Source organism: Scardinius erythrophthalmus (genome assembly GCF_964197995.2).
Source record: "Scardinius erythrophthalmus genome assembly, chromosome: 1".
NCBI classification, from domain to species: Eukaryota; Metazoa; Chordata; class Actinopteri; order Cypriniformes; family Leuciscidae; genus Scardinius; species Scardinius erythrophthalmus.
The window spans coordinates 8,219,903-8,240,197 of NC_138221.1; the positions used below are offsets into that span (position 1 = coordinate 8,219,903).

General features: G+C 40.8%; 2 protein-coding genes across 3 annotated transcripts in view; both read left to right on the forward strand.

The window, feature by feature from the left end:
- Positions 1-20,295, forward strand: part of LOC308700561 (CD276 antigen homolog) — a 1,553,888-nt gene that overhangs the window by 441,826 nt on the left and 1,091,767 nt on the right. The window lies entirely within an intron of this gene.
- Positions 1,817-9,729, forward strand: LOC308692571 (cholinesterase-like). 2 transcript variants are annotated; one of them, XM_081368708.1, is made up of 4 exons: positions 1,817-1,841; positions 3,251-4,789; positions 6,257-6,439; positions 9,345-9,729. In XM_081368708.1, the coding sequence occupies exons 2-4, from the start codon at positions 3,264-3,266 to the stop codon at positions 9,349-9,351; spliced, it is 1,716 nt and encodes a 571-aa protein (XP_081224834.1). In that variant the 5' UTR covers positions 1,817-1,841; positions 3,251-3,263; the 3' UTR covers positions 9,352-9,729. The 2 variants fall into 2 exon arrangements, with proteins under 2 accessions (XP_081224834.1, XP_081224833.1); XM_081368707.1 differs by lacking the exon at positions 1,817-1,841 and adding an exon at positions 3,021-3,158.

A 20,295-nucleotide genomic window follows, 5' to 3' on the forward strand; every position in this document is an offset into this window, starting at 1 on the left:
AAAGTTACACGTGGTGAGCAATCATTAAAATCGCTAAGGAGCATTTTCTGGTGTGCGGACTCATTGTTTACCTTTGCAATCAAAGTAATTTCTACACATTTTTTTTTCAGGGTAATGTTAGCAAATTCAAAAGTTGTGTTGCTCTTAAACTCGATGCATCAAAACTTGTGATTGATATATTCAACACACTGTTAACAGTTTCAGGGCCCTATTTTAACGATCTAAAACGCAAGTATCAAGCGCAAAACGCAAATAACTTTGCAGGCGATCTCGGGCGATGTTGCTATTATACCGGCGGGATAAATGACTCTTGCGCCCGATGCAAATCTAAAATGGGTTGGTCTGAAGTAGCTTCATTATTCATAGGTGTGGTTTGGGCATAATGTGAAATAAACCAATCAGAGCATCATCTCACATTCCCTTTAAGAGCAGGCGCGCTTGTTCTAAAGCGGATTCCTATTATAACGGCGGATTTGCCAGGCGCGCGCCAGGAGTGGTTCACATCTATCTATCTATCTATCTATCTATTGTAATAATGTGTGATTTGCATAAATGAAAACTGCTGCTTCTGTGTAGATGAGAGAATCAAAGTGTATGCGTGTTGTACACACCTACATTGATTATGGCCAAGCATGCACCCTTAAAATTGCATATCAATAACATGCACCACTGACTTTAAACTAGGTTTTTTCGGTTAGTGGCGGAATTGTTTTCTAAACCTGCAAAATAGCACCAAGGAACGTTTGCGCCGGAACACGCCTCCTCTTTTGCGCTGAACCGCCCCCGGGGAGCGCAAGTGTATTTCTTAGTTTACCAACGTGCGTCTGTGGAGGGAAAAGTCTGCTGTGCGTCGAGTGCAAAATAGGAATGATACATGCGTCGGTGTACAAAGTCAATTGCGCTGGGTGCAAGATAGGGCCCTCAGAGTGAAAGTACAGTTAATAATTGCATTACTTTCACAGTTATTACACGTAAAAAAAAAAAAAAATGTAAAAAAAAATTTTTTAAATAAAATGGAGGGTTAATAACTTCAGGAGAGGTAAATTTATGATTTCTTCCTTCTTCCTTCAAAAGGAGATATTTTGAAGAATGTTGGTAACCAGACAATCAGTGGACTGAAGTCAATGGGGTCCATCAATGGGGTCCATTTATTTTAACTAATTAACTTTAACTATCTAACCCAAAATCTCTAAATTACATCCAGATGTAACAACCTAAACTGCTGATGCAGTAAATACAGCTAAAAAAAACATTGATAAAAGCAGCCTTGTTAATTATGTATGCCCCAGTGCATGATGAGAACACCAGTACCAGAAAAGTTGAGTAGGCTTTACTTAATTTTATAATGTTGATATTTAAACTTTAATTTCTACAAGTACTAATATATAATTTACTTTTTCATATAATTTTTTTTTCTGAAGTATTTACTTCACAACATAATCATTTTCATCAGTGTATTTTTTATGAAAGTTCTCATAATGTTGGCAGAAAACATTCTTTGAATGTTCTTTAAATATTAAGAATCACTAACTTTCTGACTCAATAAAAACGGCTTTGGATGATGCATAGAGAAATCCCCTGAGTTTGAATAACAGTCCAAATGACAATGATGTATGACTTTCTTAGATTAATAAAAAAGACAAGTTATGCAGTGAACATTGATGACACACAGATTAAGTGCTGGAAGTCATTTCTCCCTCCAGTGGAGTCGTGAGATTGACCTCGGAACACACAGACCCCTTCTGATTGGCTGACATGCATCTTGTGTAACATGAGTACACTTATTATGCAATGTCCAGCAGAAAAACTCAGTTTGCTGTTTGGGACGCAGATTTCCACAGGTTTGACTTTTTACATGTTCAATCATTTATTTGCTATTTCACTGTTATTCAAACTTATGAATGTAAGTTTCTGTTTCATGGGACACTGTGGGAAAGTTAGTTATATTGGATTATTTCAAGAACAGAGAGAGTCTTGGTTAGACAGAATGTAAGTTTTATGTCATGGTTTATGTCTCACACAGGTTATGGGTGAAGGATGTGCTAAAATTTGAGAGTTTTTTATTTTTTATTTTTTTTACTTAGTTTAATTCACTAAGAAAACACTTTTACTGCGATGTAGGGTGGTTTCTTCAGACTGTTTAAATAACCTACATCTGCAATTGCAAATTGCGCAATAGAAGCTGCATGTGGATTGTGACTATAATAGCTACAGTATATATAATAGTAATATCTGATTCACAAACACAATCTTTTGATCAACTGATTATTTTAAATCAATCGAACCAGTTCATAAAGAAGTGTAAATGATTCTTCTCACAAATTACGAGTCTGATCTAAATCTCAAGAGAAGCAAACCGGACAACGTGAAATGGATTTCCATATTCAATATTTTAAACTAGGTAATTTATTCCTCTGATCAAAGCTGAATTTTCAGCATCATTACTCTACAATGTCACATGATCCTTCAGAAATCAATATGATGATTTGATGCTCCAGAAACACGTATGATCATCAGTGTTGAAAACATTGTGCTGTTTAATGTTTTTGTGGATTTACAGGATTCTTTGAATACAAAGAACAGCATTTTTTAGATTTATATTATTAAATATTAAAGTCTTTATTGTGACTTTTGATCAATTTAATGTGTTTAGAAATGACGATCGATCGTCAACGATCTTCAACTTTTAAACGGTAGTGTACACATGTACACAACCTTCTTAACGCTACGTCGTTCTTAAGTTAGACCTTAAGCTGTACCTTATCATTAATACGTGTTTCCTGAAACGTTCTTAGTTAAGTATACCTTCTGTAAGTCATACTTTCGGAAGGTTGGTCTGGACCACTCTTAAAATGGGAAAGAGATGAAAGCACGTAAAATTTTTGAAATGGTTATTATGGCAGCAATATATGTAACAATTTTAAAATATGTAGGCTAGGCTATTATAGGCTATTATAGTTTGGATTATTTTTTATAATATCCCATAGTCCTAATAAATGTAATTTCAACTATTTATGAAGTGCTTCTTTTATAAAGAACACCACTTTCTAGCATAAAACAGTGAAACAGCCCCTGGACAAGAGAATAATTGATTCTCGAGCCATCGATATCAACCAATTCAGCACCATTGCCGCGGACAGCACCGGGTAACGTCGCACGTAAGAATGTATATCTTACAAACCACAAACAGATCATGACTTGTTTTGATGGCTAAAACTCATTTTGATCTCCATATGATTTTATTTATCAGCCTTGAAGACACCATGATGGGAATTCACCTCAGATCTACTTTGCCGATTCTGGCTTTTTTGTTCTTCCAACCGGCAGCGGGGCAAGATGAACTGATCATCTCCACTGACAAAGGCAAGGTCAGAGGACTGAGGCTTCCTGTGCCAAGAGGTTCAGGGCACGTGGGGGCCTTCCTTGGAATCCCTTACGCCAAGCCTCCATTGGACCTGCTTCGATTCAAACGACCAGAGCCCGCTGAAGTGTGGAATGGGATACGAGATGCCACCCAGTACTCCAATTCCTGCTTCCAGGAAAAGGATTCATTGTACCCAGGATTCATTGGAGCTGAGATGTGGAATCCCAACACCGAAATTAGTGAAGACTGTCTGTACCTCAATGTCTGGACTCCCTCAATCGAATCTCAGAACCGAACCAAACCCTTAGTCCCAGTTATGGTGTGGATCTATGGTGGAGGTTTTTCCACAGGTACTGCCTCCCTGGATGTGTACGATGGCCGTGTCCTCAGCCACTCGCAACAAGTAGTGGTGGTGTCTATGAACTATAGGCTAGGAGCATTGGGTTTCCTATCTCTACCTGAAAGTGAGAGCATTAAAGGTAATGCTGGTCTATTTGACCAGCGCCTGGCTCTAAACTGGGTGTCAAAAAACATTGCTGCTTTTGGGGGCGATCCATCCTCCGTAACCTTGTTTGGTATGAGTGCAGGTGCTGGCTCTGTGGGACACCATTTGCTTTCGCAGGGCAGCCATGGCCTGTTCACCCGCGCAATTCTCCAGAGTGGCAGTCCCAATGCCGTGTGGGCGGCCGTGAAGCCAGATCAGGCCTGGAACCATTCTTTGACTCTGGCTCAGCTTCTGAACTGCCCACTTGGATCATCTGTTGATGAAACGGAGGCTTGCTTAAGAGCAGTTGAACCTGAGAAGATTGTCAGCCTTCAATTCAATGTCATTCCTGATCCCATGATTATAAGTGTGCCCTTTCCACCAACAGTGGATGGAGAATTTCTCGTAGACATGCCTAGTGTCTTAATCCAGTCAGGACGTTTTCTGAAGACAGAAGTTCTTTTGGGATTGAGCAAAGATGAAGGGACATATTTCCTTGTATATGGTGCACCTGGATTTGGCATCTATAACCAGAGTCTTATCAATCGAGACCAGTTCCTCACAGGTGTATCCTTGGCCCTTCCTGGTTCAAGTGACATAGCCAGAGAGGTGGCTGCTTTCCAGTATACTGATTGGACAGATGAGCAGAGCCAGCCAAAAACCAGAGATGCCCTTGGCTGGATGGTGGGCGACTACTATTTATCATGCCCCATGCTGGATTTTGCCCGTAGGTATGTTGAGAATGGTGGCAGTGCCCGATTGTTCCTCTTTAACCATCGCTCCAGCTTCAACCCCTGGCCTCAATGGATGGGAGTACTGCATGGGGATGAGACCCCATTTGTTTTTGGGATTCCTCTGAATCAGACTTTAGGATTCTCCAAGGAGGAGGAGGCCATGAGCAGGAGGATAATGGAGCATTGGAGCAACTTTGCTCGAAGTGGGTGAGTGTAAATCTGACACACAAGATCTACTGCATGAGCTTGTGTTCTATCCTAATTCACAGTGTTAAATCTGTCTTTATTTACTCACTCTCATATCATTCCAAACACGTATGCCTTTCTTTCCTCCATGCACTGTCAGAAGAAAAAAAAAAGTGGGAAAATTGTTCCTTTTAATGGTACAATGTCATGAGAGCAGTGCCCTTAATTGGACAAGTTTGTGCCTTACCTACCCCTAAAATATGGCACATAATGTGTGTATGTATGTACCTTTTAGAGGTAAATAAGGTAAAAAAATGTCCCTTTAAGGGTTCTATCCATGTGACAATTGTACAGTAGTACACACTTTCTGATAGTGTGGAAGATAAAAGGAAACTGTTTTTCTGTCTTGCCACTGTAGCGGCTGTCAAATCTCGTTTGTTCTCTCATACTGTACCAACACAACACGCCAAGTTTGAGCTCAATATAATGTCAAACATCATTGGCTATTGCATGCCTATATCAATTAGGCCTGAACGTTACTTAGAACATTGTCAGTGAAAAACAACATGCATTTAGTCTTTACTCTGTTTAACATAAAAACCCTCATGTGACTTGTAGCATCATATGTCTTGTGGTGTACAAAATGTGGAGTACCCTCAGGGTGTCTGACACGATCTTTTCTCTGTCACTGTTTGGAGAAAATTCAGTGTAAGAATTCTGCCTTTTTGTTTTCCACAGAATTGTAAATTTTCATTCTTGACCAAACTATTCTTTTAATACTGAGAATACCATACTCAAATTTGTGTTTACAAGACAATTTCTTGTAATTTCTTGACAATTTTAAGACAAAATATTTTTATATATTTACTATAAACGGTTAGGGAATTGTTCATATTTATCTCTCAGTAAAGTATAAACCAGTGCAGATTTGGAGAAGTTTAATCTATAAAAGCTTCCCAGACAGCAACATAGTGTCGGCCCAGATCCGGGTCACATCTGGTACATGTGGCTTTCACCCATACCTGATGTGGGTCGGATCTGGGCTGACACTCTGTTGCTGTCTGGGTTTCATCTGCTCACACTTTTTTCAGTTGATGTGTAAAAACTAAACAGATATTAGTGTTGCTGGCAGGCCAGTGTTGATTTGCATCCTCATTTGTTTGGCATAAATTATGGAGAGGCAAAAACAGCCTTTATTGTGGCTGTGAGCAAGTTTAGTTTCTTTCAATTAACACTCCATACTCTTCTCGTCGGAGGGGAATGACACTATGCCAATATATCAATAAACATGATCAGTAAACGATCACAATGGGACACGCTGACATTAATCTTTTTCCTGAAATTGGCAGATTCGGTTGTCAATGTCATAGCTATTGAGTAATTGCATTGAATTATTTTTCTTTCTTTTTTGGCTTCAGACATGTATTGATGTACTCGGTACCATACATAACCTGACCTTTCGGTTGATTTCCTGGCTTGATGTTTCAGGGATCCTAACATCAGGGATGTTTCAGGGAGTGTCGAGGGAGCAGAATGGCCGCCATTCAAGCTGGAACATCAGGAGTACGTCACGCTTAACACCGGCCTGTCGCAAACACTCCGGATGCTTAGAGCCCAGCAGTGCAAGTTCTGGGACAGTCTCCTGCCAAAACTGCAGTATTGCAGTAACAGGTGAGAGTCACCGAATGAGAACATCCGTCCACACACACCACATAAACAGAGAAAATCACCACATGCTCACTTGTGTTTGTCTCTTAAGCTCTGCCTGGCCAGCACATGTGTCTTGAGTGAAACTGTCTTGTGTCCAGCTTAATGCGGGACTGGAGGTGTTCCCACCATCATGTCCATGACCTTGGCATTGCATGCTTCACTGATAAAGTGTATACCTTGAATGCAATGGAAGTTGCTTTGAATAAAAGCATCTACCAAATGCAAAAATGTATTTGTAAATAAATACTGTGCTTTTGGATCACTGGAAAAATTTGAGATGGGAGAAAAAAAATCAAATCGTGTTCTCTCTCAAAACTTGTGCATTCCCTTGCGAAGATATTTGCGTTTCCTCGCAAAAACTGATGTTAGCTCAGACAAACTCTTACTGTTTAATGTCCCGCTGGCAGTGTTTCAGAGATTCGTACGTTAATAATGGAGCCTTTCATAGTGTTTGAACTTGAACTCAAATCTAAAGAAAAGCAGTCAGTGCTTGGTTCAAGGAGTTCTGTAAAGTTGGCAATATATTCACAGATTTCAACTTCCCGGATCAATAACTTGTGAGGTAAATGTTGCTGAAACACAAATGGCAACTATTTACAATCATAGTAATGTAGACAACAAGCTAATTTTCCTCAAAACATGCTTTATAATATTGATCTCTATTATTGAAATTTATTGAAATTTATTGAAAAGATTTCTGGTACAGGATATACAATCCTCTATTCCAGACTCTAAAAACACAAACAAATATATATATACATATAAATATTATTATATTATATATATTATATATTTAAACAGCTTTTGGCACACTTGTAAATCTTGGGCTGTCGTCACAGCTGTCATTACTGGTTAAAGCAATGAATATAGACTGATGCTTTTAATTAGCTTTTTGGAGGTCTTTGCAAGGTGATGCTCAATAGTGTCCAGAGTCTCTATTCTGAACTATTTCTTTTAACTATAGCACTAGTGCTTGAAAGTAAGGGAGCCTGAATATAGTAACATTTTAATAGCATTTTCAGTAGCACTGAATGCTCTGTGAAAATAACATTAGTAATTAATGCAAAGTGAATTATAGCATTTCCATTTAGCTTTTTTCTTTTTCTTTTTTTTTTTTATAAATTATCAAGGTTGAGGAATTTGCAAAATGCAACATTACAAGTTTTTGTAAATATATGACAAAATGCACCTTATAATTATGTACAAATTGTGCACAAATCAAGTAAAGAACTTGGGGGTTATTTTTGACTCATCTATCTTATTTGATCGACAGATAAAGACGGTGGTTCGTAATTGCCTCTACTATTTAAAAGCAATAGCCAAATCAAAATCATTTCTCTCAGCCATCAGCGACCTGGAGAAAGTTGTCCACGCTTATATTTTTCCCTGTCTAGATTATTGTAGTGCACTTTATGTTGGGACCTGTCAAACACGTGTTGTCCGCCTGCAGCTGGTACAAAATATGCCTCAAGGTTGTTAATGAATTTTCTGATATATATTTTTAAAGCACCTCATGGAATGGCGCCAGCTGAGTTTATTAAGCCCTACAGCTCAGGCGTAAGACTAAGATCATCAAACAAGTTTCTTCTAACTATTGCTCTTGCGCGTCTTAAATTGAAGGGTGATCGTGCTTTCTCTGTCGCTGGTCCTAGATTGTGGAATAATCTGCCTTTGGATGCTAGAACGTCCTTGACTTAATGTTTTTAAAGTAACACTAGGTAACTTTTCAACCTTCATAATATATTCCCAAAACGCTTGTGATGGTACATCGACTTAAAATAGGTTTAATGACGTGTCTGCCATAGCCTGACGGGGTTTGTATAGTTTTTAATCATACTTTTAAACTTCGTTGTTCGGGTAGTAACCCGAGCAGCACAAAAAGAACTACAAAATCCGACTGCTTTACGGCATAGGCTACCTCACTTCCCCCAACACGTCCTCGCATGCTGTTGGACTTGTAAGTATATTGCTTATATTGTATATCACTCGGACAAGCTTTTTACTCGTTGGTGTGAGCTAAAAAGCACAGCGTTCTTGTTGATGGATTAATAGACATCTTCGGAGGCTAGCTGTGCTTGTTCGATGTCCGACGATTTGTAACACGTTGTGTTTATTCCCCAATCGAACTCGTGTAACTGTCTGTCACACCACATTCTACCGTCCACAGCATTACTTGATAGACAAAAATTGGACAAGAATGAGCATCAAACAGAAACAATCTGCTTACGGGGTGTTCGAGGCGCACATATAATACAGACTGCCGACAGTTAAACAGAGCGGGCAGCTCTTAAAGGGGACACACCTTATTTCCACTCGTTACAGCTTCCATCCGACTGAACAAGGACCGTATACAGGGGGGAGGGGATCAGGCCGTGAGTGAAGAGACTACTCTGCGTGAGTGGTATTTACGACAGTAACGTTAAATACAAGTAGTCCACAGCGACTCTAGGGGTCGTTGTTTGACCAAAACGGAAATCCTACATAATGGGGCTTTAAGGATCGCTTAAAATCTAATCTGTACTCTTTGGCATTGTAGTACATTAGTACATAGATGTTTTTATGTTTTGTCTTATTGTTTTGTTGCTTTTATTGTAATGTACAGCACTTTTGAACTACGGTAGTAGCCTGTAAGGTGCTATATATAACCAAAAAAAACAAACACACACACACATGCACCACTGCATAAACTCAGATCAAACTCAAATCATGACTCCTGAATGTTTGTCTGGTCTAAATGACTTCTCATTATCAGTATGATATATTCTCTCTCAGACTGTACTGCTCTCTCTCTCTCTCTCTCTCTCTCTCTCTCTCTCTCTCTCTCTCTCTCTCTCTCTCTCTCTCTCTCTCTCTCTCTCTGCTGTAGTGAGTAATGGTGAAGTGGAAGTCTCAGTTCTACCGCTGGCTTTCTTACACGCTGGACTGGAAGAATCAATCTAACGACTATGCCTATGCCTGCTCCAGAAAACTTTAGCTTTATACTGTACTTTATACTGAAGGATAAATATGTTTGCATCTCCTTTCTAATCATTTCTTTTACACCCTGTTTAGTCAGAGATGTGCTGTTCATTATCCATTTGAAGCAACATTGCATATGGTATAATGATGAATGGATTTGTTTGTTTCTCTATGGATTATTTGTCTACTTTCTTTTCTTTTTTTTATTCTATTTGTTGGATTTAGCCTATGCCCTGCACTTGCTATGTAATCTATGGCACGAGCACAATAAAGCTGACTATTGAATGAACTACATTGCTGTGTGTGTGCCATTCTTGGTCCCCAGATCTGGTGTTCTTCTCTGCTCTGCATTGATCATTTCATATATAGAAGATGGATCCTAAAGGCAACATGTCCCCCCTGCCCCCCAAAGAAGAAGCGATCTGGATGAACCTCTTCCCCTGGGCTGACAGAGCAAGACATCCCCGAGAGATATGATTTAAACCACTCAGGCACATTTCCCTTAAGACCAACCCAGTGTTCCAGACGGTAAGTCAATATATCATGATCCACTATATCGAAGGCCACGCTGAGGTCGAGTAAAATCAGAAGAGCAATTTCACCATTATCCAGTGCCAAAAATATGTCATTCAATACTTTCACCAGCACAGTCTCTGTGATCGTTGACTTTATTCTGATATGCAGTTTTATCTAACACTATAATCTTCACAACTCAGTGCCTTTCTGATTCCTCCTCAAGGCCTTATGTGGTTGAGAAATGCTATTTCTGTAACTCAATCTGTATCTTATTGAGGTACTTGGGTAAGAATATGAGGGGAGTATCACAGAGTTAACCAATAAAATAAGTGTATAGCTTACATCATATAGGAATATGATACATTGAATAACAAGTCCACATATGGTCAGTTTCTGGCTAGATCACCACATATACATTTGGATCCAGAAGGACCCTTATACTGCTTTAGAATAGGAGACCATTCCCCATCCTAGCCTAGAGTTCCACATAATGAAAAACAGATGTTGCCAGTACCTTTGTAATGATGGGTCAGAAACGTTCGGATCCATTTGCAGTGTTTATTAATAGAATAGTCAAACAGGCAGAAATCAGGGAACAGCGTTAAGAATATCAGAGGCAATCCAGAATCACAAACAGAGTTAGGCAGACGTCGGGGCAGGCAGCAGAGAATCAGAAACAATACCAGGCAAAGGTCAGGACGGGCAGCAGACGAAACACGTGAGTAGAATAACAGGCAGGGGTCAGGAAACAGGAATCAGTACAATGCAGAGAAAACGCTCAGAGATGTCAGCCGTGGCAAAACAAGACTTCGCAATGACCAAGAGTTCAGAGTCAGTATAAATAGAGAGGAGAAGTGGCTGCACCTGTGCAGGTGATTAGACCTAGGTACGGGGCTGATGGGAATTGAAGTTCAATACTCAGGTGAACTTGATCTTTGGTGAGAGGAGAGAGCCACAGAGGTGCGATCTATGACAGAGCCCCCTCCCTGCGAGCGGCTCCTGAAGCGAGGATCAACACGACGCCGAGGTCTTCCACGGGGTCTAGGGGCAGGTCTCTCTGGGTGGTTCTGATGAAACTCAGTGGTAAGTGCGGGGTCCAGTATATCTTGTGATCTCACCCAAGATCTCTCTTCCGGACCATACCCCTCCCAGTCGATTAAGTACTGTAACTCCCTGCCTCGGCGCCTTGAGTCGAGTATCTCCTTTACCCGGTAGGCCTCCTCACCGTCGATGATGAGGGGAGGGGAACTCTCATTGGCAACCTCATCCTGGTCCCTCTCTCCTCTCGGAACCCCAGCCGGTTTGAGCAATGACACATGAAAAGTGGGAGAAATACGATAAGTGGATGGTAAGGCTAGGCGGTATGACACTGGAGTTATTTGTCTAAGAACTTTAAAAGGACCCACGTACCTAGGATTTAGCTTCTTGCTGGGGAGTCGAAGACGAAGATCTCTCGATGACAGCCACACCCACTGTCCAGGAACGTACTCTGGCCCCCTTCTCCGAAGACGATCGGCCTGTTCTCTGACTCTACGGACTGCTCGTTGAAGGTGTACATGAGCGCTGTTCCAGGTCTCCTCACTCTTCTGTAACCAGGCATTAACGGCAGGGACATCGGTAGGTTCGCCAGACCAGGGAAATAGAGGTGGTTGGTACCCAAGTACGCATTGAAAGGGTGTGAGACCCGTTGCGGGTTTGAGGAGGGAATTTTGTGCATACTCGGCCCACATGAGGAAACGACTCCAGTCCTGCTGGTTCTGATGACAGTAGGTGCGCAGGAAACGTGTAAGTTCTTGGTTTAGCCTCTCTACCTGACCGTTGGCCTGTGGATGATATCCGGAGGTCAAACTGACATTGATGTTGAGCTGTCCACATAGCTCCTGCCAGACCCGGGAGGTAAATTGCGGTCCTCTATCTGATACAATATCCTCAGGTAGCCCGTACAGTCGAAAGACCTGCTGTATCAAAGCCTCCGCTGTTTGAAAAGCTGTAGGCAGTTTGGTTAAGGGAATGAATCTACAGGCCTTAGAGAATCGATCCACCACCGTAAGTATCGTCGTGTAGTTCTGGGAGCGAGGCAGATCAGTGACGAAGTCAACAGCTATATGAGACCATGGTCGTTGCGGTACTGGAAGGGGCTGAAGTAATCCGGCTGGTTTCTGATGTGATGCTTTGACTATGTTGCAGATGGTGCATTGATGTACAAAGGAAATCACATCGGCCTGGAGCGTAGGCCACCAGAAGCGATTAGTCACAAGATGAGTGGTGGCTGTAATCCCGGGATGTCCAGCACTGGGGGTATCATGCACCCACTGTAATACCCGAGTACGGAGGCATTGTGGCACATAGGTGCGATCTGGAGGGCAATCAGGCGGTGTTTGCTCCTGACTCTGAGCCACTGCAATCTCTGTCATTATGTCCCACTGTACTGGGGCAAGAATGAGGGTCTTGGGAAGTATGGGCTCTGGTGTAGACGGAACAGAGGAACTGTCGAACTGTCGGGAAAGAGCGTCTGCCTTACCATTCTTGGAACCCGGGCGGTACGTAACTTTGAAATCAAATCTGGAGAAGAAGAGAGACCACCTGGCCTGTCTGGGGTTCACTCGTTTGGCGGCCCGAAGGTACTCTAAGTTCCGATGGTCAGTCAGAACCGTAAAAGGCAAGCGAGCTCCCTCCAACCAATGTCGCCATTCTTCAAAGGCGGCCTTCATAGCCAGAAGTTCTCTATCTCCCACATCGTAATTTCGTTCAGCTGGAGTGAGTTTGCGGGAATGGTAAGCACAGGGGAACAATTTAACTGGACTTCCATGCCGCTGTGATAATATTGCCCCAATCCCAGTATTGGAAGCGTCCACCTCCACAATGAACTCTCTTTCAGGATCTGGATGGTGCAGAATGGGAGCGGTGGTGAATTTCTCCTTGAGCTGTTTAAATGCTGCGTCACTCTCGGCTGTCCACTTTAACCGGTGTCCTCCACCCTGGAGAAGAGATGTGAGCGGTGCGGCAGTGATGCTGAAGTTTCTAATGAACCGTCGGTAGAAGTTGGCAAAACCCAGGAAGCGCTGCAATTCCTTCACATTAGTGGGTTGTGGCCAGTTAACCACTGCTTGTACCTTGCCGTTGTCCATGGTTACTCCCTCGGTACTGATGACGTAACCCAAGAAGGCGATCTGCGTCTGATGGAACTCACACTTCTGGACCTTGGCGTATAGTTGGTTGTCGATGAGGCGCTGAAGTACTGCTCTCACATCTTGCACATGTGTCTCGAAAGTCTCAGAGTAAATTAGAATGTCGTCAATGTAAACAATTAATTTCTGGTTAAGCATATCTCGGAAGATCTCATTGACCAGTGCCTGGAATACGGAGGGACTGTTGGCTAGCCCGAACGGCATCACGTGATACTCATAGTGCCCGGTAGTGGTTGAGAAAGCAGTTTTCCACTCGTCTCCCTCCCTGATCCGAATCAGATTATATGCATTGCGTAGATCCAATTTAGTGAAGTACTTTGCGGTGCGGAGCTGTTCAAGGGAAGCAGGAACCAAGGGTAGAGGATAACGAAACTTCACAGTAATCTCGTTGAGACCACGATAATCGATGCAAGGGCGTAAACCTCCATCCTTTTTTTTCACGAAGAAGAACTCAGCTGACGCAGGGGAAGTGGATGGTCGAATGAATCCCCTAGACAGTTGTTCCTTGATGTACGCCTTCATAGCGTCAGACTCTGGTTGCGAGAGGGGGAAAATTCTTCCTCGTGGGGGCACAGCTCCGGGAATAAGATCTATAGCACAATCACAGGCTCTGTGAGGAGGAAGTTGAGTAGCTTTACTCTCACTAAAGGCGAGTGCAAGATCATGGTATTCGACAGGAATCTGTTGAAGGTCTGGATTCTCAGTGTGAGTGGAAATCGTGGTAGTCTTGATGAGAGGATGCAGGCATTCCGTTAGACAGGTGTTGGACCACTGGATAATCTGTCTATCAGTCCATGAAATTACGGGATTATGCTTCTCTAGCCAGGGAAGACCCAGGATGATGGAGTGTCGTGGAGATTCGATGGTGAAAAACTGAATAGTCTCAGTGTGCAGAATGCTAGTGCTTAAGGTTACTTCTTGAGTGATGTGTTGGATTTCTCCGGTACCCAAAGGGCGTCCGTCTAGTGCTGCAACTGCCACCCGGGATGTACATGGAAGTAGAGAAAGATCATGCTCTTTAGTGAATGATAGATCAATAAAGTTTCCTGCAGCCCCTGAATCTATCAAAGCAGTGGTATGAACTATTTTCTTGCCAATGCGCAAACTGACGGCTAATTCAAAGGGTTTAGAGGAACATAGATTAGAACTCACCGCAGCAAAGTCTCGTGATGTGGGTCTGTTGGGACAGGTCGCCCTCATGTGGCCGGATTGCCCGCAGTAAAGGCACAAGCGATTGCGCAATCTTCTCTCTCTCTCTGCGGGAGTAAGCCGAGTGTAACCGATCTGCATAGGCTCCGACTCTAGACTCGCGGAAGGAGATTCGACAACTCGGTGCATCTGAGGCGCTCGTCGTGCTCGCATCAGGTTATCAAGGCGTATGGTTAAATCCATGAGTTGGCTGAGAGACTTATCCTCATCTCGACACGCCAGTTCTCCCTGCAGATCAGAATTGAGCCCTTTTCGGTAGAGTAACTTCAACGGAGCCTCCGCCCACCCAGTTTGTGCAGCGAGGGTGCGGAAGGAAAGTGTGTAATCTGCCGCTGAACTTCCCCCTTGACGTAGAGAAAGCAAAAGTTCACCAGGCTCCTTACCCCCGGCTGGATGCTCGAAGACCTCTCGAAATTGCCGGAGGAAATCATCATAGGAAGGAAATCGCCGACCAAAGCGCCGTCGCCCAATCCAGAGCTTTTCCAGTTAAGAGTGAACAGATAAGAGACACTCGGCTGTCCTCGGTGGGATAGAGATTAGATTGTTGGTTAATAAACAGTGAGCATTGCAAAAGGAATCCCTTACACCGTGCAGGCGAGCCATCATATTTATCAGGAAGAGACAGTCGTGGATTACTTGAACTTGAACTCACATTCTGAGTTGGCTGCTCTGGAGATGCTGCGGGAGGAGCTGCGGCGGTGGCTTGTGTCGTGAGGGCTTGCATAGATCTCACTAATTCCTCGGTCAGCGATGTCAGCTTGACGAGCTGTTGTTGGTGGGCTGCGAGCATGGAAGCCTGTGACGATACTTCGGAGGTAAGACGATACATGGCTGCTGGATCCTGTGGTGGCGAAGTCTTCTGTAATGATGGGTCAGAAACGTTCGGATCCATTTGCAGTGTTTATTAATAGAATAGTCAAACAGGCAGAAATCAGGGAACAGCGTTAAGAATATCAGAGGCAATCCAGAATCACAAACAGAGTTAGGCAGACGTCGGGGCAGGCAGCAGAGAATCAGAAACAATACCAGGCAAAGGTCAGGACGGGCAGCAGACGAAACACGTGAGTAGAATAACAGGCAGGGGTCAGGAAACAGGAATCAGTACAATGCAGAGAAAACGCTCAGAGATGTCAGCCGTGGCAAAACAAGACTTCGCAATGACCAAGAGTTCAGAGTCAGTATAAATAGAGAGGAGAAGTGGCTGCACCTGTGCAGGTGATTAGACCTAGGTACGGGGCTGATGGGAATTGAAGTTCAATACTCAGGTGAACTTGATCTTTGGTGAGAGGAGAGAGCCACAGAGGTGCGATCTATGACAACCTTCCTACAGAACAAAGAAATCATCCTCTGTTATATACTGCATGCTGAGACTATCATACAAGAATTTCTTACACTACTCAAAATAAAATCAAACATTTTTCTTTGTAAGCAGAAACTCTTTTTAGAACCATTCAGGTTTTATTCCATTGTGACATTATTTTAAGGACAATTAAGCACTTTTCGACTTCAAATGTAATTGTTGTAATTGTTTAAAGTACTTATAAATCATATATATATATATATATATATATATATATATATAAATCATATATAAATCATATATATATATATATATATATATATATATATATATATATATATTGCCAACAATACATTGTATGGGTCAAAATTATTGATGCCAAAAATCATTAGGATATTAAGTAAAGATCATGTTCCATGAAGATATTTTGTTAATTTTCTACTGTAAATATATAAAACATTTATTTTTGTGAGTGAATGCAGCACAATCGCCAACATACATGAACAACTTTAATTCACTTTGAAATAAAATTTTGGTATGTTTTAGCTTACCTCAAGGGCATCCAAGATGTAGGTGTCTTTGTTTCCACAGTAGTTTCAATTTTGATATTTTTAGGTCAAACCGTTCTTGTCTGACAGTTATATCATGCAGGTATATGGATACTGACTCAAAGAGCTTGCACAGAGTCCAAATTAAACAATTCCCCATCGTCCAAATTAAACAATTCCCCATCGTAAGTACACATTGACGGCCTAAGACACGAAATGAGCGATAGCCAAGGCAACATCTATGTATATATCTATACCCGCCCGCACCCTCAGATCACTTGGACGTGGCTGTGTATAAGAGCTAAAAACGATATAAATACTGTTCGTTTTCTCACACAAACCGCTCGTTTCGTGTCTTAGGCCATCAATGTGTACTTACGATGGGGAATTGTTTAATTTGGACAATGGGGAATCGTTTTAATTTGGACTCTTTGAGGGGGTGACCATAGACCTGCATGAAATGACTGTCAGACAAGAACGGTTTGACCTAAAAATATCAAAATTGAAACTACTGCGGAAACAAAGACACCTACATCTTGTATGCCCTTCAGGTAAGCTAAAACATACCAAAATTTAATTTCAAAGTGAACTATCCCTTTAAGAGGAGATTTTCTCAATGTTTTGATTTTTTTGCACCCTCAGATTCCAGATTTTCAAATAGTTGTATCTCGACCAAATATTGTACTATCCTAACAAACCATACATCAATGGAAAGCTTATTTATTCAGGTTTCAGATGGTGTATAAATCTCAATTTCAAAAAAACTGACCCATGTGACTGGTTTTGTGGTCCAGGGTCACATATATATTTACAGACACACAGTAATGACAATCTAATGAGAATCATCATTAAACAAATGACAATGACAAAATAACCTCAACAGTAATAGGACATGTTCACATGGACATGTTTTTGTGAGATTTGCCTCCTTTATGGCCAAGAAAATAAACTTTGAGTGCCAAAGTTTGAGTGCTAGGAGATTGGTGGCCTCTAAAGTCTTAATTTCAGGGGTTTCTCTACAAGAGGTGTGTGATGCAGCGGGCTGGTCTTCCCCGCTCATATTTGTGAGGTTTTATAGCCTGGACCTAGACGCTGCCCCAGGGTCTCGACGCAGCGTGAGTTCCCTCGAAAGGGAACATCTCAGGTTACGACTGTAACCCTAGTTCCCTGAGAAGGGAACGAGACGCTGAGTCGCTCTGCCATACTTCCTGCATCCCTGTGATCGACTTGCTTTGGCTAATTCGAAGCTAATGTCGGACAGACCGGATGTGCTTTTATCCTTTCCTGGTCGTGACGTCACCCGCCGTGACGCTCACTCTCGCTATTAGACCAAGTTGACATACGTGCTTCTTTTTCTAAATTTTTACATCAAAAGGGAAGAAAGTGCAACACTTTGTAATGGCCATTTGGTTCCAATGCAAAGGACAGTGAAGAAACCTTCTCAGAAGTATTTGTAAGTGCATAATAACTTCACTTGATTTACACTTGTGGATTATTTCTGACTGCAATATGAGTTGCAGGAGTCCACATCTACAGAAAGGTTGGCTGGTTTGTACTTTTCCTTTTTATTTTTGTTGCATAAGGCATGTGTTGACAGGGTTTTTTTTTTTTTTTTTTTTTTTTTTTTACAATTGACACAGGGTGATATCCGTTCCATATAATAGGAGTCTTCAACAGAAAGTATTTAAAAAAAAAAAAAAAACGGAAATTAGGGGAGAAATAGAACTTGACAAATTAGACATGTTTACATGATTACATTCATATGGAAACATACAGTATATGTGCAATAATTTTTTGAATATTACATGTAATATTTTTCTCTTAATTTATAAATATTTTATATGTATTAATATATATTCATAGCCTATGGTCATGCATATATTTCAGTATATTGAAAAAAATATAAGCACTTTTATGGAAAAGTATTATGTAATTATCGCATTATATTTTGCAGTAGCCTATTCCCACATATTTTTGTTCCGTAACTGAGACTTGCAAAGAATCTCAGGGCAATCCACACAGTTTGTGCTGTTGTTAAAGCCAGACTCCGACGAGTCAAACATTTAATGTATTTCCAACAAATTAATTATGTAAATGACACTCTCACGAGAAAAAAATAATCTCTCTCAAAAAGTACACTATCGCGCTGAGTTAAAGTACTTCCCGTATCAGCTCCGCTTATAAAGCCGCAGTCTAATCCTGTTTACATGAAATAAGATGCTCCCGAGCAGGTTTGAGTTTATGGACCTGTTGCTATGACAGCAAGTTCAGAATGAGCGTCGAAGAACCGAACAATCCAAGATCTCACCGCTATTGCAATTCGCAATCTCACCGCTAGATGCCGCTAAAATGTACACACTGCACATTTAAATAGAATTGACAAGTTGATTTAAAATTACACTTTAAAAGAATATATATTTAAATATTTAAAAATATTTAAATATTAATACGAATGAAATCATAAGTCATTTATACATTCTGTATACGCCATTTTGAATAATTTCACATACTAAATGAGCAAAGGTTTCTATTTAGTTCCTATAATAGCACATTGGCTGATGCAAACCTTACTCAGAGATTAGACTAAAAATGAGTTTAATTTCGATCAAATGATTATTGTTGGAAAACATAACCAGCACAATCAGATCACCTTTTCTCTTTGATCATCTGGCGGTTATAACTCAGTTACAGCAGCCAAACAAAATCTAATGTTAAAAAGTAAAGGGTCGTGAGCCCAACTAAAACAAACACTGATCAACATAATGGTGATTTTTATTTTATTTTATTTTCTTGGTGATTCTGCTTGTAAACATCAGGTGTCTTCAATAATGGTCAATCATCACTCAATTAATCACTTAAATATCTCATTAACTTTAAAACTGCCTAAATGTTCATATTTAACACTCATATATTAACACTTTAACACTCTTGAGTGTGGAGCCAAATAAACTCCCAGGAGAGTTAATTTAACACTGTGAATAATAAGAAAACTAACAATTTCAATAGGGTTATATGTCCCTTCAGGGCTTGACCCCTAATAAAACACACCAGCATTACGACGGTCAGGGTCACTCCTTCCTCTCACCACATTTTTTATTGGTAACAACAGTCATTTGATAATGATGATGACACACCCTATGTATGAGACTGTCGTTGTTTATAAGACTGCTAGAGGGCACTTCATTGTAAAACGTAACTATAGGTCGTAATACCCGTAATACCAATGGGGTTGTTTTTTTGGAGGAGGACAGTCTCCTTCTTGCGCTTCCTCCTCCTTTTCCCCTTCCCCCTCCCCTCAATTAAAAAAAAATGCAGTTTGTACATAATTTATAAAAAAGAGCTGTAAATTATATGAAACACATTTACATGTGTTGAATAGTTTACACTTTAGATTACGTGAATTTCAATGATTTATTCATGCATTTACACATCTATAAAAAGTGTTAAACATTTTGCAGTATGTACAGCATTTGCTGACGGCAGCACATATTCAAGGTAATGTTGATACCAGCAACTGCTCATGTTCTCTTTTTCACATTCTGTTTACACAGTGCTATCGCATTTGTGAAAATACTTATACAACAGCTTCAGAGTGTCACAGAAATGACATAGTTTCAGCTTTAAGGCGACACCAGGTGAATAGGCTAAAAAAAGATATCACTATACTACCCCAGTTGATTGATTACATTAAAAATTGCAATTAAATGTTGTATATATTACATATGAACAAACCCCTCTGTAAAAGCCTTCAAAATATAGATATGAATAAAACTGTAAAGTTTGGTGTATGTAAAGCTTCTGAAGTGGAGATTTCTGGCTCAGTGTAGGAGAAAACAGCCTTTCAAAATATTGACAGTAGTTGAAATCTACATATGTAAATAGATAAAGTGCTATAAAAAATACACTTAAAAGTGTATTTTGGATGTTTTCTTTTCACCAGTCACCAAAAAGTGCAAAATCTCAAAATTGACAGGTGCATGAAAATACTTGTTTGCCTGTATTTTCTCACCTTAAAATTAAAAGTTGTGTTGATTTGATTAAAAATAAAAAAGTGTGTATTCTTTCTCATTTAATACAACATTTTCAATGCACATTATA